This window comes from Oreochromis niloticus, linkage group LG12, assembly GCF_001858045.2.
Source record: "Oreochromis niloticus isolate F11D_XX linkage group LG12, O_niloticus_UMD_NMBU, whole genome shotgun sequence".
Classification (NCBI taxonomy): Eukaryota; Metazoa; Chordata; class Actinopteri; order Cichliformes; family Cichlidae; genus Oreochromis; species Oreochromis niloticus.
Window position 1 is genome coordinate 37,212,473 of NC_031977.2, and position 26,441 is coordinate 37,238,913.

At 45.5% G+C, this 26,441-nt stretch overlaps 2 protein-coding genes and 1 pseudogene across 7 annotated transcripts in view; 1 reads left to right on the forward strand and 2 right to left on the reverse strand.

The window, feature by feature from the left end:
• LOC100710439 (regulator of G-protein signaling 3) overlaps positions 1-8,061 on the forward strand; it is a 21,797-nt gene extending 13,736 nt beyond the window's left edge. For all 6 annotated transcript variants that reach the window (XM_025911899.1, XM_025911900.1, XM_025911898.1 and 3 more), the window contains 12 exons: positions 427-508; positions 593-698; positions 796-892; positions 1,562-1,819; positions 2,576-2,615; positions 2,704-2,966; positions 3,598-3,681; positions 5,374-5,485; positions 6,440-6,606; positions 6,758-7,265; positions 7,424-7,646; positions 8,030-8,061. In XM_025911899.1, coding sequence (XP_025767684.1) covers positions 427-508; positions 593-698; positions 796-892; positions 1,562-1,819; positions 2,576-2,615; positions 2,704-2,966; positions 3,598-3,681; positions 5,374-5,485; positions 6,440-6,606; positions 6,758-7,265; positions 7,424-7,581 — 1,875 coding nt within the window. In that variant the 3' untranslated portion in view covers positions 7,582-7,646; positions 8,030-8,061. The remainder of the gene's footprint in view (positions 1-426; positions 509-592; positions 699-795; positions 893-1,561; positions 1,820-2,575; positions 2,616-2,703; positions 2,967-3,597; positions 3,682-5,373; positions 5,486-6,439; positions 6,607-6,757; positions 7,266-7,423; positions 7,647-8,029) is intronic.
• A 3,442-nt stretch (positions 8,062-11,503) lies between these two features.
• Positions 11,504-12,455, reverse strand: LOC100700504 (myosin light chain 1, cardiac muscle pseudogene; annotated as a pseudogene).
• Positions 12,456-14,003: 1,548 nt separating this feature from the next.
• Positions 14,004-17,451, reverse strand: LOC100710177 (adenylate kinase isoenzyme 5). Its single transcript, XM_003455525.5, has 8 exons — positions 17,305-17,451; positions 16,609-16,924; positions 16,361-16,480; positions 16,109-16,281; positions 15,923-16,036; positions 15,511-15,702; positions 14,279-14,363; positions 14,004-14,192 (listed from the first exon to the last, which is right to left on the reverse strand). The coding sequence occupies exons 1-8, from the start codon at positions 17,362-17,364 to the stop codon at positions 14,170-14,172; spliced, it is 1,083 nt and encodes a 360-aa protein (XP_003455573.2). The 5' UTR covers positions 17,365-17,451; the 3' UTR covers positions 14,004-14,169.
• Positions 17,452-26,441: the final 8,990 nt, after the last annotated feature.

Here is a 26,441-nt window from a genome sequence, read left to right on the forward strand (position 1 = left end):
TCAAAGAGGCGGGCTGTAAGATTTCAAATGCTTCTATTGGAAAATAAAATCTCCTGGAAGAGAGTAACCCTGACCCTGCCTATGGATATCATCATGAAAGCTCCCTGCTGATCCCTCATAAAGAGAAAAATCCTTCAATGGTCGGCTTTCTGAAAAAAATGTAAACCTTTTTCTTTTTTTAGAAGGAAAACTCTCAAAAAACCCCAAATGACCCCAAATCTCTAAACTGACCAGTGCACCAAAGTGTTGTCACCTGTAGGGTCTCACCTTCAGGTGAAACATCGTCAGTTTGCTCAGATGTGTGGAGAGAAAAAAAAATTCCTTCAGACTTAATCTGGGCTCCGTGACAGGAAAGCAGACTTGCTATACCTCGCTGAGAAGGTGGAGTTTTAAACTGACTTCAGGTGTGTTCTGACTGTCCTGCAGGTGAGCATCGCTCGAGGAAAAGATGGATTTGGTTTCACCATCTGCTCTGACTGCCCGGTCAGAGTGCAGGCGGTAGATCCAGGTGAGAAAGACAATTCCACAACCGCTGTACGACATCCTGTTCACCCACAGGTAATAAACACCTGGCTGTCCTCACTGCTCGTAGGTGGTCCGGCTCATCAATCTGGACTCCGTCAGGGAGACTCGGTCCTGCAGCTCAATGGGCTTCCTGTAGAGACCTGGAAGTGCGTCGACCTTGCCCACGCCATCAGGTAACCCTGCCCCCTGTGAGAGTGACCCCACCTGTTCAGGTAAATCACTGGGCACATCTGGCCTTTTGTGAATACTAACAGTGGCGCGTCTCCTCAGGAGCTGCCAGTCTCAGATTGTGTTGGTGGTGTGGAGAAGTTTACCTGAGGTCCGGTCAGCGTGTGATGCTATGCTCCGCCCACACACACACAACGCGGTGAGTTTCATGTGTGAGGACCATTTGAACTGCACCTGCGGTCATAATCACAGCTGCAGATAATCAAAGGAGTTCTCATTCAGCTCATTTCAGTTTTACTTATACAGCACCAAATCAGCCCACGGCGATTTATACCGTAAGACCTACGATAATACCCCGACAGTCAGACGACCTGCTATAAGCTAGCACTTGGTAACAGGAAGGAAAAACTCCCTTCTGACAGGAAGAAACCTCTGGCACAACCACCAGTTGGGAGTGAGGGCTGGAAGACAGTGTGGAAGCTTCAGTGCTTCCTTTATTCCTTCCTTTAGCCAAGGAGACACTGTAGCATCCTTTGTGAAAGAAGAGGAGATGATGCCGTCCCATAATTCATAGCAACACATGACCTGACCATCCAAGAAAACAAGTGCTGAACATCACATGCTAAAGTTAAACTCACAGCTGATCCCTGAACATCAGAAGAACGCGGGTTGATATAAACTCTGTATTCAGATTGTGAAATGTTTGAACTGATCAGTGTGTTTTCAGTTGTGTCACTAATGTCTGCTCTCATGTTTACTTCACTGTGCTTCTCCTTTTCTGTATCCTTGACCTCACGACAGCTCGCCAGAACAAATGAGCGCTATATTAACTGATCTTACGCTAAGCTAATGTTCCTCTGTCTCCTAGACGACAGGCAGGAAGTTGCTGTCTCATCCCACCCACAGCAAACAAGGCCGCAAATGGGGTCAGGGGTCGGGGGTCCGGGCCAGTTTGGGAGCTCTAGGTTCTCTATGGAGGGATAGAAAGGAGGACCGGGAGGAAGAGGAAGAGGAGGAAGACCAGGAGATGTACACACCTCACACCACCACCCTGAAGGGTACACGTGTGACATCATCAAATGGAGACAATTACATCATCCTGTCACCTGTCAACCCAGAAGGGCAGGTGAGTGTCAGGAGGCGGGGCCTATATTCAGAAGGAGTAGAACACTGTTTGTCAGTGTTTGGTTCCAGCACTGAAGGTCCTGGCTCTGTGCAGAGACTTGAGAATAATCAGAACTGAAGTTTTGAACATCGACTTACTTCAGCCGTTGAATCTGTGACCAGGACCAACAGCCCCGTGACAACCTGACAGGCCAGCGTAAAACGGTCTATGAGCGTGAAGTACTAAGAAAACAAAGTGTAAATATGTCATACGGTTTGAACACGCAGTGAGTTTAATCGACTTCACACCATTCACCAAAGAAAGAAAAACCCGAAATATAAACTGACACAAAATGAAGAAAAAACAAGTCGTAATCTGAAAAGCTGCTGTTTCATGAAAAACATTGTAAATACAGTAAGTTGTTGTTTTTATGAGAAACACCATGACGCTGTACAGTCATCATTCCAGTTATAGATTTATTTTTCTCACACGTTTTGCTCCAGAGTCTCGCTAAACTCAGATATTTGTGTTGAAAGAGAATATTTTAGTCAGTTTGACAGTTTCAGGTGAAACTCTGACTGCAAACGCCACATCGAAACCATCATTATTCTGTAAAGCTCTGTTTATGTCTTTGTTTGCGGATTCTTTGCATTCATGTATTTACCTGCACATCATTTTGTAGTTTGGTTTCCTGTTTGTCTGAACCCTGATGTTCGTGCACCTTCAGAACGATGCTGAAATCAACAGTTTCCAAATAGATGTTCTCTTCCTTTCCAGCTCCTGCAACCAGTTTATCACGACAGGACTGGGACGATCGGTACGACTTCCACTCTGAATATTATTCATCCATGCAAAGTGCTCGTAAATATTATGATTATTTAATCGTGTCATTTGTGGTTATCCAGGACATCTGTACCAGACTCGCCCCAGAGTTCCGAACGTCCTCCACGACTCATGTTTGGGGTCGTTACAGAGACCTTTTACCAGGCAAATCTCCACCCTGCCTCCACCTCTTTCCTCCACCTCCTCGCCATCATCTTTGGCCCCGCCCAGAAACTATGGCAACTACCAGAACTGCACCATCGTTCAGTCACATGTGCCCTGCTCAGGATATGGAACCTATGTCACCATGCCTCCCAAAACCGTCATCTTCCCTATTTTCGTCCAGGTCAGAACCAATCCAGGTCCGGAGTCTTTAAACTGAACCAAAACAAATCCAGAACCCAGAACTCCAGGGTCCCGAACCAATCCAGAAACTCTTAGAGCATCTTTATCCGCCCCATTAAGCTCTAACCCAGAACAGAGTTACAGCCTTTTTTATTTTTATTTGGTTCATTATAACAGTCATTACAGATCTCTTTATGGAGACTCTACAATGATGAAGAGAAAACCTCTACATCTGGGTACATCTGGGCCTCTCACGCAGCATGGCCCAGATGGACCCAAAGACTCTCCTCCTGTGCATACAGGAGCCCCTTACTTGATCCAAGCTGATCCAGCCTGAATTCAGGAATGTTTAGAAACAGGAAGAGATGCAGTGACAAGAGTATGAAAGGCAGAATAAAGTGTGGCAGAGATGGCCGGGGAACTTAATTTAAATGGTCTGAAATATGGAGAACAGGTCTGTCCTGTAAACGGGACATTGAGTCTCCATGGGGATTACTTGCATAAACAAAGGTAAATAAGAATAATGACGAGGGTGACTGACAGTGGGCAACCGTCAGCTACAGAGGAGCAAAACGGTGTTTGTGTTTGTGTGGTTTGCTTTTGTTTACGTGTGTGTGTTGCTGTTGTTTCAGCCTCTCGATCTTTGCAGTCCAGACAGAACCCTGCTGATGTCTGAAGAGATGATCCTGCACCAAGCCGACCTGCTGCCTGCAAAGGTAACACCCCTGTAAATATACTGCGAGTACACAGCACTGAGCACCACCAACAATCCTGGAACTCTAACTAAACAGACCCCTTTAGAGGCGGTCCTGGGGCGACTGACCCACTATTGATCGAGTAGCCTGCACACCTACCCACTCGAACTCTGCGTTCCTCCAGTAAGATGCTTTTACTGGTCCCACACTCCCAGTTAAAATCCATAGGTGATGAGGGTTTTCTCCATCGCTGCTCCGAGACTCTGCACCAGTCTCCCCTCCCTCTTATATATATGTATATTTGTATAGACAAGTGTGTATGTATGTGGATGTTTTATAATCTTTTTTTTTACCTCATTTATCTTCATTCTTTCTTGTATTTGATTAGATTGTCCCTCTGTTCAGTACTTTGGCCGACACTTGGTGTCTTTAAACGTGCTACACAAATAAAGCTGACTTGACAGCGGACACGGTTAGTTTGTGTTTGGGAGGTTTTTGTCTGAGGCTGAGTCTGAAGTGCACTGGGATGTCGTGCTTGGAGTTTCAGTCCTCAGGTCTCCAAAGGCTTAAACCAGTTACCCACAGCCTGTCACACAATCACCCTGTTTTCATTTACTTAGCTGAAACGATAAAAAATGCAAAGATAACACAGTTTGACATAAAATAGTATTTTTACTCCAACAAGGTGTTTCCCAAAGAGCTGTTAGCGGTAAACTCTCTGAGCTGTGTGTCCTCGGATATCTGAGGAGACAAATGGAGGACGTCTCCTGTTTGCTGAAGACTGATGGGTTTGCTGATGGGAATTGATAAGAATTTAGCCATTAAGATTCCATTATGGATATCACTTATCGATCCTCATTGGCTGCACTTCCAGAGCCATTCTAACCTTACGGCTGATACTGCAGTGCTGGTCGTGTGTATCAGCAGTACTGTCCAGAGGGTTTGTGTTCCCATCGATGTTCCTGAGAAACGTCTGGTTCTGCAGGCTGAACCTGATCCTGAAGGACACAACGACCTCAGAGCTGAACCAGGATCAGTTTCACCCTCCTCTTCCCATCCATTTACACACATCTGGGAATTTGCTGTGTTTTTAGTTTCATACTTTCAGTAAAGGTGGAGGTCAGACGTCGCTCTGCCTCCGTCTCTCAGTTAAGTGCGTTAGTGCAGGAAGAGTGTGGCAGAAGCCGGCGGTCCATAAACACGACCTGATGATGAGGAAAAGGAAGATGGTTTATAAGCATAATGAACAGAATGAACACGCTGCTCTTTTACATTTTTGACGTTATAAGTTGAGCGACAGGCCTGGCTGGTGGCTGTAGCTCAGGTGGTAGAGCAGGTTGCCTACTAGCCAGAGGGTTGGTGGTTCGATCCCCGTCTGCTACAGTCTGCATGCCAAACACTGATTTCACGTTGCTCTTCATCAGAGTGTGAATATTGGATAGAACGCATGTGTGATGCGTTTCCTGTTACCGTCACACAGATAGAATATGGGGTATGAGACAAGAAAGGGGAACAAACCAGCGTCACATTGATAAAAAAGTTTAATGGGAGAGATTTTAAGTCAAAGAACATTTATTTGGTTTGATGGTTTGTGAACATACCTCAGGGTCAAAGGTCACAGTGTTGTGTGCAAATGAAGAAACAGGTCGATTAGAAGAACAACTACAAGTACACATTTTATTGTGCTGATAGTGGTGTGTGTGTGTGTTTCAGGTGACCGTGTTGATCTACAATGACCTGCTGCTACTTACCAGAGAGGATGAAGCCAGACGCTGTAACGTTCTGCAGAGTCCGGTGTTCCTGAACACATTGAAACTCAGAGAGGGTAATGCTGCGTTCACGGTCATCTTTGAGCGTCTGTGTTTCTCTGTAACCTGCAGCTGGCAGGTTTCTGTTTAATGTCAGAACACATTGTTGTAATCCACATTTGATTATCATTTCCTGGTTCGTTGTCAGCTGATCGACCAAGTAAAGTATCCACAACACTATAACCAGTTCAATTTAACTTTATTTATAAAGCACCAAATCACAACAACAGTTGCCTCAAGGTGCTTTATATTGTAAGGTAGACCCTACAATGATACATAGAGAGAAAAACCCAATAATCATATGACCCCCTATGAGCAAGCACTTTGGCGACAGTGGGAAGGAAAAACTCCCTTTTAACAGGAAGAAACCTCCAGCAGAACCAGGCTCAGGGAGGGGCGGGGCCATCTGCTGCGACCGGTTGGGGTGAGAGAAGGAAGACAGGATAAAGACATGCTGTGGAAGAGAGACAGAGATTAATAACAGGTACAATTCAGTGAAGAGGACTCTCCATTTACATGCACAAATTGGAGTCTATTAGATAGATATGATACAAACCACTGCAGTGCAGTACCTGTAATACCTACAGCATGTTCTAATCGCTCTAATAGGATATTATGGTCGACAGTATCGAACGCAGCACTGAGGTCTAGCAGGACAAGCACAGAGATGAGTCCACTGTCAGAGGCCATAAGAAGATCATTTGTAACCTTCACTAAAGCTGTTTTTGTGCTGTGATGAGCTCTCAGGTGCTGCAGGTACTTTTTAAGGTGGACAAACAGAAACGTGTGTGTATTCATTTTCACCACACTGTCACAGGTTTACAGTTAATGGTTTTAGAACTTGGCTATGTTGTTTCCACTCACACTGCTGACCCGGTCCCCTTTCAGCTCGCTCTTTACCTGTTTCCATAACTCAGAGTGTAGCAGCCAATCAGAACACAGGATTTGACGTTTCTGTGTGTGTCTGGCAGCTCTGTCGGAGCCGCTCCACCTGTACTTCCTGCAGAGTGCTCCAAGCCGCCGCCGCCTCTTCAGCCTGGAGGCGTTCAGCATCGAGCAGAAGGTCCGAGTCAGCCTCTGTCTCCACGATAACATCCAGCTGCAGCTCGTCACCACGGAGACTACACACACCCAGCAGGTACACCACCTGTGCAGGTAGTCACAGAAAGCAGGAAGAGGTCCAGTTCACACATGTGTCCAGCAGAGGTCGCCAAACACATGAAATAACCCAAGGCTTTCCCCACACAATTTAAGTCCTCTCCTCCTCCTCCTCCTCCTCCTCCTCCCAGCTGTCAGACCTCCCCTCAGACTTTGGCTTCCTCTCTCTTGGGCAGTCTGATCCCCTCTATTGTCCTTCATCTCCTTACTCTTCGCTCTGTGACTCCCTTAGACCTCCCTCCCCATCTTCTTACTCCCCCAGTGCTCCCTTCTACTCCTCCACTCTTCCTCCTGCTCCTGTCTCCCTTCTCTCTCCTTACTCCTCCTCACCACCCTCCAGGAACATCATCTCCTCAGCTCAGCTCCTCCCTCCACCTCACCGTCCCTCCTCCACTCTGAGGAGTCCCATCTGTAAGGAGAGAGCAGGAGCGGAAGAGGAAGAGGAGAGGAGGAAGAGGAGACGGGACGAAGAGGAGGTGGAGGAGCGGCAACAGGGGGAGGGGGAGAGTGCCTCAGAGACTTCAGAGAACGTGGGTGGTGTTGGGGGGCGGGGCTTCCTGCTCAGCGCTCACCACTTCAACATGAACCAGGAGAGTGACCGTGAAGAGGAGGAAGAGAAGTTTATCTTCAGACCACCAGGTGAGTTCAAGTGCTCTGAAAGAAAATCAGAAAGTCTTGAGTTCGGGGGGATGAAAGGTCCGTGTGAGGATGTGCGGTAAGCAGGATGAAGCTGGTTTACAGCTGCTGCAGGTGGAAATGTAAACGTTCCCAGTTTGATGGGTTTTCTTCTGTTTCAGTCCTGCGTCGCTCGCTCTCCGAGGGTTCTCTGCTGCAAGAACCTCGATCGCCCCACTTCCTGTCCGACAGCACCATCCACTGCCTCACCCGTCCTGTGAACTTTGACCTCAGCCCCAACTCGAGCCCCGCCTCCCGAGCCCCTCCCCCCACACTCTGAGGAAGCAGCTGACCGGAGAGGGGGGGTCTCTGCACCAAATGCTGATGCTGCTCAACGGCACCAAGGTAGGGACCAGACCCGGCTTTGACCACAGAACCACGAACCAGTGTCATGTGACCACACAACGCATAGCAGCAGGTTGATCATTGTGCTGCATGTCAGAGGTAGCCCCAGGTAAACGGGACAACTGCACTAGGAGGGCATCTGGGGTCAAATCAGATGTGCAAATCGTCAATAAGACAATCTACAAGCTGATTGGTTGAGGCCTGGGTTAATGACGACGACTTAGAGAGGGGACTGCGAGTGTTAAAGGGAGATGTACTGTGGGTGTGGTTTGCACACGTGCAGAGGAAGATCCTGGGGTTAGAGTAGAGACCGGTACAGCTCGGGACACAGACTCTTCCTCCAGTTCTTCGGTTCTAACATAGTGTTTTTGTTTGTTTTTCAGGCTGGAGAACCCAGAAACCGACAGCTGAAGAAGAAAACTCTGTACGTAAACAAACTGTTGTTTTGGTTGGTGTTTGTTTCCTCTCGCTCTGATTGGTCCTCGTTGTCTCCTCAGTGCAGCTGATGTTCGGAGCCGCCTGGCATTTCTACGAATGTGGAAAATGGGCGCTGGTGTCCATGGAAGCAGTTTGGAGAAAGCGCTGAAAAATAACAGGTAGCAAAAACATCGGACCTGAACCCAAACTAGACTCACCTGCAGGTCAGGAAAGGCAGCAGATTATCACAGGTCATAACTAATCAAAATTAAAATTAAAATTAAAAGCAGTGGTGAGGAGGTGACATCATAGTCTGAATGTAGCTCGATTTCAGAGCCTCTGGTGGATGTTAGAGGAAATGCAGGCTTTTCTGAGACGCGTTTGTTTTGTTTTCCAGACCGTCTGCAAAGGAGGTGCTGAGGTGGGCGGAGAGTCTGAAGTCCCTGCTGTCCAATCAGTGTAAGACTTCCTGTTTGTGTTTAACCAGTTTAACCAATAAGGGGAGGAGCCAGCATGAGAAAAGCCTCTCCACTAGATTAATGTCTTGATGCATGCTCAATCATCCAGGTAAGTAGATCCCAATAGTTGATTGTGTTCACCTGGACGTTTCAGTGGGAGAAACGTTTTGTCACTCATCAAGTGACGAACCAACAACTATTGATCAAAGACCACTGATCAGTGATTGATCATTGGTCTTTGATCAATAGTCATGACACTTTGCATATTAATGATCATAAACTGACCTCCCAGCCCATTGTTCATTCAGTGCTGCTGGTTTCAGTCATTGTGCAAATGTCCTGTTTATAAGGTTGAAACCTGCAGTCAGCTGAGACTGAAGAAGTCACCTGATGGTGATGGTGATGATGATGAAACGTTTCTCCCACTGAAACGTCCAGATGGACAGAATCAACCTTTTGGCACCAGATTAATGGTGTGCTTCTCTTTTCTAATTGGTCAGATGGTCTCACGGTGTTCCGTCACTTCCTGAGGTCAGAGTTCAGCGAAGAGAACCTGGACTTCTGGTTGGCTGTGGAGAGGTTTAAAAAGACACGCCCCTCCAACAAGATGGCTGCCAGAGCTGCAAAAATCTACGACCACTTTATTTCTACGACTGCAGCAAGACAGGTACCATGTGTCTGAACTCCGATTGGCTGGATGATGTGTGTGTTTTTTGGTTGTTTTTTTTCTAAGATGGTGATGAAACATTCCTCCAACAATGATGTCGTCACAGTCCAGAGGCGTCGGTTAAATTCAGATACCTGAAACAATCAGGGTTGTTTACTTTATTGATCATTGTATTGAAGTAAAGACTTTAAATCTTGTAATCAAACATGTTGGTCCAGCACCTGGTCATTTGACACAGCTGCTTTTTGTCTCAAGGTCAATGTGGACTCGGCCATCAGAGAGGCAACCAATCAGAGCCTACGCCTTGGTGTTAGCTCCGCCTCCTTCCAGCTGGCGCAGGAGCAGATTTTCAACCTGATGGAGACGGACAGTTACCCACGATTCCTCAAGTCCCGCCTCTACACCCAGCTGGCCAGTCACAACACAGAGCAGCCGATCAGACCAACCAGTGACGAGGGGCTGATCTGAGTTTCTGATTGGCTGAACAAATCTATCAGTAGCATTCTGGGAGATGTAGTATTGAGTGTTTTGGGACATTTACTCTTTTCATGAACACGTTAAACAACTTGATTCTGACGCTAATCTTCTTTTTTCGCTGATCTTTGTTTATTTAGAAACATTTAACCCGTCCGTGTGAGTAAAACATGACCTCTGACCTTGAACCTAAAAATGAGATGCCATCTTTAGACTGTTAGGCGTTATCCTTTATGCCTTCTCTTGACCCAGGTGAAGCCTTGCTCACATGTTAAAATGCTGTGATGAAACACCGGCAGGACTTTCCCATTAGCCTCGGCTGCATGTCGTTGATTCCAGAGCAGACACTGATTCATGTTTTTAGCTAACGGCTAACTGATGTTTGTCTGATTAAAGCTGACTGATGTCACATCAGGTGTCAGACCTCCTGTTTCCTCTTCTGTGACTCACCTCCATCCAGCAGGAAGTCTGACAGTGGCAGACTGCACAGGTGAAGCAGGGTGAGTGAAGGATTCACCTGCTGCTGTTGTTTGATTATTACACTGAACAGTTTTAACTGATTCAATAATAATCTGAAAATCTAATAAAACAGACCGAATGACCTCGAAGTTCATTATTCAGTCTGTAAGTCGTAATAACAGAGTGCAGACTTCAGCTGGTGCTTCCTACGGTTCAGGTTCTCAGTGATGGAGACCAGGTATGTGCAGGTGGAGCAGCACCTGCTGGTATCTGGCTGTCAGAGGTGTTTGAAATCACTTTTTTGTAATAAGTGCTGAGAGTACTGAAGATAATTTCACCAACCGAGGTGTTGAATCTTCTAAATGAGCCCTCACAGTCCACAGGAAATTAAATGAAGGTGGTGTCTTTACAAACATGAACTCCACCTTTGATGGATGCAAAGAGTCTGAAAGTCAGAGATGCAGCAGACATCCCAAACCATAATTCATGTATGTAGCACTTTAAAAACAACACATGACCGGCCGAAGTGCTGTGCATCAGAAATATAAAAAGTACAACAAATACATAACAGTAAAATAACAGTGTTAGTTACACACTGAGTCAAAGGCCAGCCAATAAAAAGGCCTGATGTGAAGAGGAAGATCATCCCAAAGCTTCGGGGCCACAGTAGAGGACACTCGGTCTCTAAGTTTCAGCCACGATTTAGTGACTGAGAGCAACAGCTGCTCAGCTGAGTGACCGAGGGGGGACGTGGGGCTAATATACAGGCGCCGGACCATTTCAGGATTTAAAAACCAGTAAAAGGATTTAAAATCGATCCTAAATTCAATTGGAAGCCAGTGTGGAGAGGCCAGAACCTTTGTCACGATACACCGACACAGATCATCATAACTACACCTCGTGAACAAACTTTTGAGTCGGTACTTGTTGTTTTACGTCTTCATTTCTTCCCTTTGTTTGATTTCCTTTTTTGTTTTTGGTGACATATTTTAAATGTCCATTTTTGTGTTTGTTTGTCTTAATGAGGGTGTTTCTGTGTGTGCGTGGTTGGGTAGCCTCTGTCAGTGCGCCCCAGGGTGGCTGTGGCTACAATGTAGCTTGCCATCACCAGTGTGTGAATGTGTGTGTGAATGGGTGGATGACTGAATGTAGTGTAAATTTTACCATTTTACCATTTTTACCATTTACCTCCTGGTCCAGGTGTTGGTGGCATCCCTCCTCGCTGCTCACTAAGACAGGAGCTCTGAGGAGCTGATGAGAGGCTCACATCCAGCTGCAACAGGAACACAATCATTGGCGTTTCTGTTGAAGCACCTGTGTGGACACGCCCATCACGTTTGTGTTTTTATCATTCCCAATAATTACAAAGACGCAGAGCATCATAAAGAGGAGGCCTGAGCAAGTTTTATTTTGGAGGAGCAAAGTGAATCATAATAACACTGATGACTCAATAAACACATTAATGCAGGACATGGAGAAATGAACGCAGGCAGTGATTTATTGATGATCGTTCCTCCATTCGATTCAGAACGTCTCCATTTACATTATTTATTCACATTGATTCTAACTCTGCTGTTCACATCAGTAATGATCCAAACAGAGACACACTGAGAAGATGTTTTATTAGAGACAACAAACTCGTATACATCAGACGCTCCGTCCACCACAGAAGAAGAGGAAGACAAAGTCGCTGTCTGTTTCTACCCGGCCAGAATGTGTTTGACAAACTCGGTGTAGTTGATGTGCCCGTTGGTGTCCTCCTGTCCCGCCATCAGACGATCTACCTCGTCCTCAGTCATCCTCTCTCCCAGTGTGGCGAGGACGTGGCGGAGCTCCGCCCCCATCACCGTACCGTTTCCCTCCTTGTCAAAAACCCTCAGCCCCTCCACAAAGTCCTCGAAGTTGCCCTGCTCTTTGGAGCGGGCCACATGCTGCAGCATGGGCAGGAAGCTGTCAAAGTCCAGCAGCTTGACGTTCAGCTCCTCCGCCTTCGGCCTCCCCAGCAGCTTCAGCACTTCCTCGTTGGTGGGGTTGTGTCCCAGCGCCCGCATAACGTCGCCGCACTGAGCATAGGTGATCTTCATCTCGCCGGCGGGCGTCTCGTCGAACAGAGTGAAGGCGTCTTTGAACTCCTCGATCTGGTCGGGGGTGAACTCCACCACGATGCTCTTCAGGTCCACCTCTGGGGGTTTGGGCTCTGGCTCCACGGGCTTTGCTGGAGGAGGAGGCTCCTCCTTCTTTGCCTCCACCTTCTTCACCTCTGTCTTTTTCGGTTCCACTTTCTTTGGCGGCATGCTGCTGCAGAGCACTGGCGGTGGAGATGGAGGAAAGTGCCTGTCTGGTGCTTTATAGGAGCCAGTGGTGGGCCGAGCGAGGCAGGAGCAAATGGCAGGGAGGAGAGAGGAGGCGACCAAAGATGGAAGAAACCTGGAATGGAAACACTGAGAGGAGATAAGAGGCTGCAGATAAGAAACTTCCAGAAGCAGCAGAGTCGGTCTGAACCGGAGCCTCTGACCTCCCCTCAGGCCTCCATCAGTGAAAACGCCTCCTCCTCTTCCTTCACATACTCTGGGATCTTTTCTGTTTCCTGCTAATCAATAGTTTTTAGCTCAGTTTCACAGATAAGCGCAGCTATCCTCTGCATCGATCTGTGAAGTAATCTCTGCATACCAGACCTCTAATTTTGAATTCAATTCTGGATTTAACCGCAAAGAGAAGCCAATCTAGGAGAAATCTGCTCTCTCTGTCTAGGCCTTGGATTAACTGCAAATGGAAGAAAGCAGTCTTACATAGTTGTTTAATATGTGCATTGAAGGACATGTCCTGGTCAAAAATGACTCCAAGGTTCCTCACAGCATTACTGGAGGCCAAGGTAATGCCATCCAGAGTAAGAATCTGCTTAGATACCATATTTCTAAGATTTTCAGGGTCGAGTACAATAACCTCAGTTTGATCTGAATTAAGAAGCAGAAAGTTAGCGGCCATCCAGGTCTTTATGTCTTTAAGACATTCCTGCAGTTTAACTAATTGGTGTGTGTTACCTGGCTTCATGGATAGATAGAGCTGCGTGTCATCTGCATAGCAGTGAAAATGTATGCTATGTCTTCTGATGATACTTCCTTAAATGAGGGGCCTCAAACATAAACGAGCTGAGGGCCACTGCTGTTGTCTCATTGGAGCCGCTTTAGTGTTCAAGTAGTACAAAACAAGAAAACAGACACATATTTCTGAAAATGTTTTGTTTGTTTTTATAAATTTCAAATCTTGAATAAGACGACTGTGCCTGTATAACTTAACTACCTCCATCATTAACCCTAGTGCGCAGTACCTGTAATACCTACAACGTGCTCTAGTCGCTCTAATAGGATTTTATGGTTGATAGTATTGAACGCTGCACTGAGGTCTAGCAGGATGACCTTCAGCTGTGACAGGTATAATTTCAGGTGAATCAGCTGCACAAACATCACTGTGCTTCATAATAGGAGCAGAAAGTGCGGCAATACTGAGTGAGAGCCATCCCCATGTGAGAGCGCCACCTAGACAGACACCGAGGTGGAACCAGTTCTCTACATCAGGTTAAACACAGGCTGTAACATCTGTGCTTTCACACCACCTCCCCTCCGTTTTTATCTGCGGCCCTTTCAGTTCAGTTTATTTGTGTCTCGTTATCTCCAAGGCGATGTGGTCTCATGTGTCATTAACATTCCGGCTGTGATAAGAGAGGCGATGTCCCATGATGCTCTCTGTGTCCTTCAGTCTGGAAATAACTCCGCAGCTGCAGCTCGGCTTCATCTTTCACGCTAAGCTGATCACAGAGGTTTAAAAATCAATGACTGAAGCAGATCTTTGATCACAGCAGCACAAACAATGTTGTGTTTTCAAAATAAAACTTTAATCTCCAAACACTTTAATGAAACATCCACCAATGAGACATTTAGGATACAGTCATGTGACACACAGCAGGAACCCAGCAGTTGAATGTGATTCACGATTCATGAACATATTGATTCAGAGATGAGACATTAAAGAGGGTGGAGTCAGCGCTGCTTCAGTCTGCGACACCATCAGCATCTGACACAGATATCAATCAATCAATTAATCACTGATCAATACCGTCCTCACAGAGGAGTTTATTATCAATAAGTATCATTAACCACCTGGTGGATCTTTGAGAAGCCATCTCTCTCTGATGGCTGAGCTCAGATCAGCAAAAACTGCTTCCTCATCTCGGTCTGCATCCACCTGTAAAACAAAACCTGAGTCACTTCATGCTGTGCGTCCACCTGACTGAGCAGAGCAGGTGGGACAGGTGTGTCCTCAGGTGTGATACTCCTCGGGCTTTAATTAAAAACACATTAATATGAATGCAAACATGAAAGAAGAGTTGATGTATTCAGAGGGGGCTGGGTCTTTCGCTCCAGGCAGACGCCCGACCTCATGACGTAACAATCCAAGATGGCAGTGCTCAACGTAAACGTTAGTAAAACTGTGACGTGTGCTCTGGACTGTCACTGTTGTGCACTCGGTAAAAGAGCCATTCACTGACTGGACGGAGCACAAAGAGCAAGAGCAAGAGCAAGCGCTGCGTTGCTGGGCATGCATGAACGGATCTCCCACGCAAAACAAAACCTGTTTTTCTTTCCTTTTCCAGCTTTACTGCTGGATTTTGCTCAGTCTGAGAATCCCGTCACTCAGCTCCGATGTGAGCCAAACACAGGAGCAAAGCATCGTTCCTGCTAGAAATTTGTCACCAATTCTCTCCATAAATGTTCTGACATCATTTATGGACAAGATTTCTATGTTGGACAAATCTGGCATGCCTGTGGTAAGGGTGTGTCGGACGTATGTAGCAGAGGCCTGGGTACACCTGGTCTTCACTCTCACCTCTGGCAGAACAGCAGCAGTCTGATAGAGGCAGGGGCACGCTGCTGAAGCTGCTGTACGGAGCTGCGGCCAACCCCTGGTGAAACCCCTGAACCAGATGTTGGGCACCAGAGGTCAGAGGACTTATGAAGGGGCTTATTTACCCTGTGGGACTCTGAAGGTGGCTGCAGATACTGACAGGCCAAGCAGAGCTTGGTGAGACTATACAACAAGACTCTGGTCGGCCTCAAGACAATTCTGGAAAACCATCAGCTACCTGTTCACTCTGTTTACAAGATGGGTGGAGTTCTCCTGACCTCACCTGAGGATAATCTGACAATAGAAAGAACACCTTGATCCCACTGACACACCTTCTGTGGGGCGACGGCAGAGGGGGTAATTAATCCCCTCAACGACTGTAACATCAGAAACAGGAAATGAGGTGTGAAAGTGAGGAAAAATCAATAAACTCAGAATCAGTCTGACCTTTTTATCTCAGTGTGCCCCCAACGCCCTGCGGGTGTACCTGAGTGAGCAGGTGTAGCTGTCTGTAGTATCTGCTGACAGAGACGATATCTTTCTCAAACCTGTCCAGGCGTCTCTGGAGGGCGTATCTACTGTCTCCTAGGAGACCAAGCTGAGTGGCTCGACGCTCCAGGCGGCAGCGAAGCTTCTCATTGGAGCAAAGCAGCAGCATCACCAGGTCAGGTGAGCAGACCTGTCAGGACGAGAGGGCAGTCTTAACCTTTATTTCTTCAGGTTTGTTCACATTTTTCTGTGAGCTCACCTGAAGATAGAATCACTAAAATGCAACTTTAATGATTTTACTTTAAAGTTTTGGTCGAGTCCAGTCGAGGAAGACGGCTCCGATTCAGTGAGAACACCAGTTTCTCTGGCAGCCATCTTCACTGTTGTCCTGCTTTCTGATTGGTCCGTACCTGCTCCTGGAAGCTCAGAGCCTGATGGATATCTCGGGGGAATCCATCCACAACAAAGCCTCGGACATCCTGCTGACCAATCAGCTGCTGCCTCAGCTCAGAGACGGTGTCCTCCTGCAAACAGAGACACAGGTGACTTACCTGAAGTAGGCTCAGGGATCAGGTGGGATGTATGCTGGCTCTGACCTGTGGTCCTAACTCTCCATGACTCATCACTTCGGAAATGACCTCCCACCTCCTGCTGGGAGACGCATCGCATCGTAGCTGCTGCTTGAGCAGCTCGTCCAATGAGATAGCTCGGAATCCAAAGCGGTCGGTTAGCCTTGCCGTCTGACTTCCCTTCCCACTCCCCGGTCCACCTGGTCAGAGTTTTATGTTGACAGTGTGAGACAGGTGAAACTGAAGGCCTCTCAGGAATTCATCATGTTTTTCACTTACCAATGATGAAGACAATGATGGGCCGTGGCTTCTGGATAGTCACCTCCTGGAGGAGCCCAGAACTCTCCATCATGCCAGAGTCCGAATCTATGGAGAGCTGGGAGCAGACCGCAGGAGGTGCTGGGGGGGCAGGAAGGGGGGGGCAGGAAGTGGAGCAGCAAGCCAGGAAGTGGAGCAGCATATTAATGACTGAGGCAGAATAACAATGATGAAGATAAACTGAGGCTAAAGCTCACGAGGTCGGGTACCATCTCTGCTGGGATGCTCTGTGTCTTCTGTCAGCTCAGTTTTGACCCATGAAGCTCCAGCAGGTCTGGGTGGAGGTGCTGAAACCAGTTTATGGGGTTTAGAGGGTGTTTCATGGGCAGAGGTGGGTGGTGTCAGGGGTTTTATGCTGCACCTGTTTCCCAGGGGTCCAGGGTCCAGGTGACCTCCCCCTGGGTGGATGAAAGTGTCCCAGGTGATCTCTTTGGGACCCCCCAGCCGTCTGGTTGCGATTAGGCAGTCGAGCAGGAAGCTGACGGGGTCGTCGGGGCGGTGATAGAGGAGACCTGTCACCAGACTCTGAAACACGACATAGTCAGCACTGCTTCACCGTACCCGACAACATCAATCAATCAATCAATCAATCAATCAATCAGCCATTGAGCGGCAACACATTTTAAAAATGCGACTTCATATTGTTGTTAATTAAAGTAGTCATTAAAAATGCAGCAGGCGACCATCGGTCTCGATGCCTGAGGAGCTGCAGCCTCAGGGTGCACTGCACTTGCACTGATTTATTGATTAATACTTCATGAAAATGATTTTTTCTTCTGTTTCTCTGTGAAATCTGAAATGTTAGCTGCAGCTCCCAAACACAAACACTCAGAAAAGTAAAAGTACTTTGATTACCTGTACTCTGCAGGTCCTGTTTCAGTAAGATGAATATGAAAGTGTCTCACCTCCAGCAGCCTGCTGACGTGATGCTTAGACAGGTACTCCTTCACCTCTCTTCCACTCATCTTTTCTTGTTCTCGCCTTCTTCAGCTTTCTCCTGTATCTGTCTGTCGTTGCAGCAGGGATGATGCTGTGGACAAAACAGCAGCATCAGGTGGCTGTGGCGGTTACCATGGTAACGACCTGCTGAGCAATCTAAGACTGAGGACAGAATGGCATCACAGTGACATCTGATGGCAAAGCAGAGAATTACACACCTCTCAAACATACACACATCCTCAGTTTAGTTCAGTAGAGAAAAAAATCTCTAAAGCTGATTTTTCCTGATGTTTCACACATTTTATTAAACATCCTGAAGTTCTCAAATTTTCATACCTGCCAAAATCAAAACAATGAAAAAGTCTTGAATTGCAAATGAAAAGTTTGTCACGATGAGAGTGGACTCCTTCAACTTTCTAAATGATAATAAACAGTTAAATCTTCATCAGATGATAGTTGAAGGTTTCCAGGTTTAAGGAAAGGTTGAACACGTCCAGCGATGTGGGTCTGTGTTCTTACCCCGGCTACAGGAAGAGACGAGCTGAGACTCGGGGAGCAGGACATGTGGAATGGAGCCTCACTTTTAACCCTTTCTGAACTTTGAGATCAGTGATTGTATTGCCTTCCAACAGGAGTCAGTTATACTGCTGATGTATTTAAAGTACTGCACAAAAGTCTTAAGCTTAAACTCATTTCTTTATATTTTGCCAGACTTCCTGTATTTTTTGAAGTGCTCTTGAGCAATCGTTTTCTACATAAAAGAAAAACAAAATTTCTAACAGATAAACAGTGTCTGAAAATCTGTTCCTTTAGAGACAGGAACAAATCCAGCAAAGACGTGACACATGGATTTTTATTAGAGTGATTAGAACATGCTGTAGGTATTACAGGTACTGCACTGCAGTGGTTTGTATCATATCTATCTAATAGACTCCAATTTGTGCATGTAAATGGAGAGTCCTCTTCACCCACTGAGGTTAATTATGGAGTTCCACAGGGTTCAGTGTGTGAGATTATTCTGTTATCATATGTTACCTTATATCTGTAATCAAAGTAGTTGAATTATGATACTGATGTAGATCATATTATACCCCTTAATATAGAGTGATCAGTATGTAGTTTTAGTTTGCATTATACTTCTGACTTAAAAGAGTGTGAAAATCATTAGATCTATTTGATTGACCTGTATTACTCGACACTGTTGAATGTGTTACACTGTTTCTTGACATTTCATACTGCTGAATCATGAAGAGAATGTTGTGTGCAGAAGACCTTGTGCCGATAATAGAAGAGAAAAGACCACATTCCATACCCCCACCTTTACAGAGAGCAGAAAGACAGGGAGCCGAGGTCATAACTTAGGCGCCGTAAGAGAGAAAACATGTGAATGTTTAGGCTTTTACGACTAGGTGGGGGCCACTAGAGGCTATAAGAAGCTGAGTAACCCGTCACCATTTTGAGGCTTGCTGTGACCCTCTGCAGGCAGGTCTCCCCATCATGATGGTTCTTATGCTCATAAGTGTTGAATTATATGGAAATAAAGTATTGTTGATTGAGCATTTATACACCGAGTATTGTCCTTTCTTCAGCCCAAAGATTAAAAGAATTGGGAGAATTTAACAACTTGGTGCCTGGTGACCCGGATCTTTGGCGTGCTGAGGAGGGGCAGATTTGGCCTGTGGTGAGATCGTGGGGCGAGGCGAACAGAAAGGACCAGTCCAAACAGAAAGGTAAGCACAGCCTGTTGTATTATAAATACCAAATGTGCATATTGGGCTTTCCAAATTAATCTGTTCGCTGAGTTACACGTATTTTCACATTAAATTTGTCGGTGTCTGGTTTTTGGCACGAGATACTAACAACAAAAGTTGAGGCTAAATTCCAGTGTGTTAGATAAACTGCTTCTACCAAGAAACTAATAATATACTACGTTGAGCTAGTTGCAGTTTAATTGCATCTACCAAGAAACTAATAATATACTACGTTGAGCTAGTTGCAGCCCACTTTACCTTCCACATTTAACTTCGTCTAAGACTGGCTTCTGTAGCAATAATACATTAGAATCTTTGGAGACGCGGCCATATGTCCAGTACATTGAATAGAGGTTTTGAAGTTGGTTTATGGTGTCGGATATAAGCCCTCGTTGATGCGGTCATAAAATTGGTATAAAATTAAGGTTAAGCAGATACTGGCTTACGGTGTCGGTTAAGCGCCAGCAACGCGTAATGCGAAACACGTCCGTAGGTTTTGGTTTATGATGCGGCCGTGTTCTGGTGATGCGGTCGTAAGTGCAGTAGTGAGGGGTTGCTGGTTTCAGCACATTGAATAGAGGTTAGACGGTGGTTTATGGTGTCGGTTAAGCCTCGAGGGTTGCGGCCATAAAATTATAAGTAAAATATTTACTTCACCCCGATTAAAGGTAAAGTAGACGCTGGTTTATGGTGTCGGTTTTGAGCCTCGGGGACGAGCATCACTTTTACGATGCGATTTTGCCCCGTGGTGGCGGTCATAAGCGCAGTGAAAGGGGTACATGGTGTATGGTGCGGCTGTGCTTCGGAAGAGTTCTAACAGTTGAGCTTAAGAGGTTTCTGTGGAAATTTCCGCTGATGAAAAGCGCTCTCTGTGGGTCTCACTGCTGGTGAGGCGCGCTCTGGGCGTTGTGTGTGTGAAGCGCGCTCTGGGTGCTGTTCTGTGTGTGAGGCGCGCTCTGGGTGTGTTTCTGTGTGTGAAGCGTGAACACAGTGACAGTGGCGGTTGATGTGTGAATAGGAGGACATTAGTGCGAAGAGAATGCTTTAAGATCAAAGGTTGACGCCTAGTGTACCTGTGGAAATTAATTTTGCCCTGGGGTTGGCTCCCCCACCGTACGTTGGACGCGGCGTACGGACCAGCGGCGTCTGGAGGTCCAGGTTTATCACCTGAGAGCTGAGGGCCCTCAAACGATAACAGAGTAACACTGGAACGGCCGTGTAATCACGGGTTCACATTTATTCTGGAATAGAACAAGAGAATGCTTTGTCATCTAAGGTTGAGTTCTATATTAGTCAAAAGAAAACCGAGGTTAGAGTCCTCATTTCTAAAAATAGAGGTTAGAGTCCTCGTTTCAGTGACGTTTCAGTGGTTAAAATTGTTGTGTGCCTGTCCCCTGATAGCGTGAAATTAAGAACAAAGAGGGAATTTGGAGCCACATAGAGATAGACGGGCATAATTGGATGTATTACTCTGTGGTGTAATAAAAATAAAAACAATAAAAAAAGGAGAAAGAGAGAGTAAGAGGTGCGTAGGGGAGAATTATTGAGAAGCAGAGAGAGGAATGTGTTGGGAGACTGGCGTGCAGTTTGCGATGTCAAGGTGGGCGTGTTGCCTGCTTATCTGTTTAACAGTGATGAAAATGATATTAAATAAATTTCTTAGTGTGTTAATACAGGAAGCTACGGACCTGGACCAACTGCCCCCACAAGCACAGCGGCCGAAGCAAAATTATAGTAATGGGAACCACACCCAGCACGAATCAGCAGCTGTGAAACAGACAGCAGCGAGGAGAGAATTAGAGGAGAAATTAAGAGACGTTTTAACACAAAATTGGGGCCAACAGACTTGTGGAGGTTGGGAAGGCGTCCGGAGCATCACAACAAGAGGTGAAACAAAAACACACACAAGCAGAGAAATGTGAGAGAAAGGCTCCTTTTAAGGTAATGCCTAGTTTGAGAAAAAGTTAAAATTAACCTGCCTACAAATGCACATGCAAACACATGCAATGAAAAAACAGCTTACACTCATGAACATGTGAAGATTTTCCAGCAAGGTTAAAGCAGCAAAAATTAACATACTTTTGTTGTTAAATGATGAAGTTTATGCATTACTGACAAATAAACCCTCTGGGTTGCAGGACAACAATTTACCTTCAAGGAAAAAGAAAACAAAGAGACTGGTATGACCAACCAGTGATGAAACAATAAATTTAGTGGTTAACAGTCAAATTGTGAGATGTTTTCTGATGATTGAACAACACAAGTGATTACTGACAGAAAGAAAATTCTCTTTTGTGAGTTTAAACATGATCTTAAGAATTTGAACATGTGCATGTTGTCCTGTCAACTTGGTGGGTTATGAGTTGATTATATCGTGAAAAAAAAAAAAAAAAAAAAAAAAAAAGGGGGAGAGAAGGCTGACACAGGGCCTGGCCCAGTGTTTCTCCCCTCTCGTTGTAACACAGCCAACACAACATCATTTTCCTGTTCGTACACTTTTGTTTGTTTTTGGTTTGTTTTGTTTTTTGTTTTTTCTCTTTATGTTTAATTACAGGCTGCTTTGCCGGCCCTGAAAGCCGAGGCTGACCTGGACTCCTGCTCTCTCCTCTACGTGACCCTGACCAAATGCTGCAACAGCTGGACCCACAACAACAACCTGAAAATGTCAGTGCTGCAGGAATGCGATCTCATGCAGCAGGGACGGAGAGCACTAAACCTAAGGCCCGTTTCACTACACGGGGGAAAATTCTCAGACAGCTTCAGCTGACAGAGCTGTGACGAGACGCCTGCCAAGCCCGAATGAAAAGTAAGGCCGAACAAAAGAATGCTGATCTTGATAACTCTGCATTCACACTGTGCAGGACAGTGATGGACCAACACGGCAGCAAAATGGGCGTGACAGAGACAGGAGGAGCAACTGAGGTCAAAAGGCACCTCAGAATGGACAAAAACACAGAAGAAGATGCAGGTTTCACCTGCGGTGAGCATGGACATTGGAGAAAGGACTGCCCCAATTGGGGTCAGAACCAGGATGGACAGAACTTTGAGCAGCAGCAGCAGCAGCAATGGTCGCAAAAGGACTGAAAAGGAGGAGGGCAGGACCCCAGGGCACGCTTCAGGCCGTGGTTTACCCAAGACACCAGAACAGGAAAGTGATGAACACACACACACACACACACACACACACACACAAATCGAAATGCTGATTCACTGAGAAGTGATCCACACACATACACATGCACACGCTTGTGCAACGAAGAGTGATGCGCACACACACACACGCTGATGCAATGAAGAATGCTTTGCTAACAAATGCTTATGCTGATATGCAAAATGCTGCACACAAATATCCCAATACATAATTTTTATGAGGAGCCATTGATTATCGTTGATTATTTATGTAGTGAAGTAGATTCTGGGGTTAGGATGTTACATGATGTCCCTAAACGCACCACTAACATCCACACCTTTCAGCCGACAATTACCTGGCTATAAGAAACAGCTGCGCTTCACTACTGAGAGAAGGCATTTGGCAGTCTTGGCAATCTAAGGTGGCTGCAGCACTAGGCAGTTGAGCTCCACATATCTCTTAAGGAAAGCTACTCAGTTGCCCTTAGAGAGTGGTAAGTGCGACTTTTGTTTATCATACTGTGGCATAGTAGGGTGGACTCTGACTACTGTTTCCCTCTCTTGTTGCAGGTGTGCATTAGACTGCTGCTGTCTTGTCAGATGCTGTTTTGTTTGTTATGCACTACTTTTATAAAGTATAGTGATTTGGGATGTGTTTTTATGTAGATCTTTTATTGATTGTTTAACGTTTTATCTTTTCTTTTATTGCTTTAGTGGAGGTGCGGCCGCTTGTTCAGAGGCTAGGCACGTGAGGTGGAATCCCCTCCCCGATGCATGCGAGTGTACACACCGGGCATAGGCAGATTACACCATTTAGAGTTTAGTGTGAGTGAGGTTTGCTGTGAAATCACACGGGTGAGTAATTGGTGGCACCCTTGGGCACTCCTCCCTGTAGGTTGCCTCCTCAAGTGGCCGGTCTCCACCATTTTGTTTAGTTGCTTCTTCTTAATATATTGTGCTTGTTTTAGGGTAGCATTGTGGCAGGGAGTATGTTGTTTTAATCATTGTTTGGTAATAAAGTGTTTTAATTTATTATTTTACTCTCTCACCCCTGCTACCCTAGGTGCCTTTTAATCTTATAGTTATGTTTTAGTAGTTTCTCTTAATAAACTTTGGAATTATAAACTTCCTTTGTCTCACCTCTGCCTTTAAATAACGAGTCTGTGGGCGTTGGTAGCCAGTGCAATCCTCTCATTGGCTAGAGAAATCTGTCCTGGGGTTGTGGCGCTCTCCCCCCAGGTGGCGTTGTCACTACTTTAGTAACCGTCCCCGGTTATCTCATTTTCGCGACACCACATTTAGAATGTGTTTTATGTCACCCAAAGAGCATTTATGTAGATTTAAGGAATAAGGTCTAAAACGGTTTGGTTATGAAAATAATGTCTGTGCGTGATGTCTGTTTATGGCTCAAGGCCTTGACTGAATTCTTTGCTGTGCTTCACACAGCCTGGTGAGGAACAGTGGCGCAGAGTGAAAATGATGAATTAATAGTGTAAGTTTTAGGTCGGAGTACGGCATTTTCTGTAATTGAGATTCAATTCAAGGAGGAACAAAGGTGCTACGGTACCTGAGGTTCTCATTCCCACACAATATTGTCCCGGCAGGGAGCAAAACGTTCCTGTGAATTTCTGGTTGATTTTTTTGGTTTTGCTTAGCGCTAGCTTGATTTTATCAGTGAGCTTTGGCTTGTGTTCTCTCTCTAAGCGAGAGAGGGATGATTTTATGTTTGGACATGTCTGCAACGGGCCCTAGTTTGTGTTATTTTATTAGTATTTTGTTGGTTACATCTGTTTTCGTTTTTTGTTACAGTGCACTGAGATAAGAACATCTGAGAGATGTGATCCACCGGTGGTGATATTTTGTGAGTTCATGATTTAACAATCAGCTCTTTAAACCAGGCCTGACAGATTGAAATTTAAAGTGCTATAAAATATTATTACTGTGAACAGTTGTAAAGTGTGCTTCTCCATGATTGTAATTGGCTTAGGAGAAATTCACTTATAGGGGACACTGATCACGTGAGAAGTCCTGAGTCTAAAAGGATTGCAGCGAGTCAATCCAGTCCAAAAAACAAAGAATTGTTTTCTTTTAAAATGATGACGTCATCTTGCTGGTGATGGATGCTCGAATAGGTCGCGCGTGAGACTCCATTATCAGCAACATCTGGTATGAATGGGTGTGAATGTATGCATGTGACTGGACTGTGATGGACGGACTAAAAGTTTTGACTGACTTGATACTGAGACAATGACTGCACCAACTTTAGGATAAGTAAATGCCAACAAACAATTCACCCAGCCGGCAAGAGAAGGGTGGATGCTTTGTTTTGTTTTTGTTCTTGCAGGAGCAGGAGTATAAGAGAGACCGGAGGAGGAGACGGTAGCTTCACATGAGAGTGTGGAACTGCAGATTTAACCCTTTGGTTGCTAATGCTAATTTTGAGTTCTGAGATATGATGTCACTAACCTTCTCTTTTAATTTTCTAGCTCCGGTGAATTGATACATGGGAGTGTGTCAAAAAGGGGGGAGTGGAAGTTAAGTTTGAACATCAAACAATGGTTATATAAAAATTTTTATGACTTTATTTGTGTGTTCAATAATTTAGGTATGGTAAAACTTAAGCTTAGGGTATGTTAGACTTAGAAATGGTTCATTAATTTTTGATTTCTTTTACACACACATAGATTATGATTAGAATGAGTCCCTGGGTCAGAGAGACCTGAACATGAGATTCTAAACCAACTTTGAATCACTAGAGGAACAATGGATAACAACATTAGAGTATCAAGGCTAGGGAGAGAGGTGTTTTGGTTTTCTGTCTCTTGCAGAGAGAGGAACAGACACCAGACGAGGACACGGAGATATGAGGACCCTTCACAGCAGAGACAGATGTAGGGACTGCCGAGACAGCAACTGGGGTCAAGTGTCATGGCGTTTGGGCTCCTTGAGAAGATGGATCCCATAAACACAGCAATAACCATGAAGGGGTTGGCGAAAATCTAGGAACACCAGACCAACGAGGTTCGAGAGGCTCTTGGCAAAAAGGGGGACACGGCGGTGACCCCAAAATACACAGATCTTTGTTTGAAATCGGGGCAGAATAATCCCCTGATCTGTGCACCGACTAAAGGGTGGTCTAACCACGGAGGTCGAAGAAAGAAGCTGAGAATCACCCAACTGGAAGATACTGGTAGCTGCAGCAATAAAATAATGGTTAAAAGCTCCTTAGACAGAGGTTCTAGTCTAAGTACATTTGAAAGGTATAAGGTGGCACCAAAATGGGAGTGGGAAACTGTAGCACCAAAATAAAGCTGTGGGAGAACTGGGAGTGATGGGAGTGTCATCTGTAACTGCTGTTATGGTTGTAAATCTAATTTTTCTTGCATCTGAACTGCGTAAACACAGAGGTCATCCCACATATGGTCCACCCGTTAAAGGGGGACAGAGGGCCTCAGGACCAAGAAGAACTGAACCTTGTAACGCTGGAGTGTATGTTATAAGTGATCTCTTAAAAAAGAGATTCAAAGGGGGAATTGTGAGATTATTCTGTTATCATATGTTACCTTATATCTGTAATCAAAGTAGTTGAATTATGATACTGCTGTAGATCATATTATACCCCTTAATATAGAGTGTGTGATCAGTATGTAGTTTTAGTTTGCATTATACTTCTGACTTAAAAGAGTGTGAAAATCATTAGATCTATTTGATTGACCTGTATTACTCGACACTGTTGAATGTGTTACACTGTTTCTTGACATTTCATACTGCTGAATCATGAAGAGAATGTTGTGTGCAGAAGACCTTGTGCCGATAATAGAAGAGAAAAGACCACATTCCATACCCCCACCTTTACAGAGAGCAGAAAGACAGGGAGCCGAGGTCATAACTTAGGCGCCGTAAGAGAGAAAACATGTGAATGTTTAGGCTTTTACGACTAGGTGGGGGCCACTAGAGGCTATAAGAAGCTGAGTAACCCGTCACCATTTTGAGACTTGCTGTGACCCTCTGCAGGCAGGTCTCCCCATCATGATGGTTCTTATGCTCATAAGTGTTGAATTATATGGAAATAAAGTATTGTTGATTGAGCATTTATACACCGAGTATTGTCCTTTCTTCAGCCCAAAGATTAAAAGAATTGGGAGAATTTAACAAGTGCTAGGACCAATTCTGTTTACATTATACATGCTTCCCTTAGGCAGCATCATTAGGAGACATTTTCA

Coding starts and splice junctions, on each gene's coding strand:
- LOC100710177 (XM_003455525.5), bottom strand. CDS start 17,364: ATGAGTGGAAGAGAGGTGAAGGAGTACCTGTCTAAGCATCACGTCAGC. Junction 16,481..16,608: donor AGAGCATCCCAGCAGAGATG/GTACCCGACCTC, acceptor CTGCCCCCCCAG/CACCTCCTGCGGTCTGCTCC. Junction 16,037..16,108: donor ATGGAGAGTTAGGACCACAG/GTCAGAGCCAGC, acceptor CTCTGTTTGCAG/GAGGACACCGTCTCTGAGCT.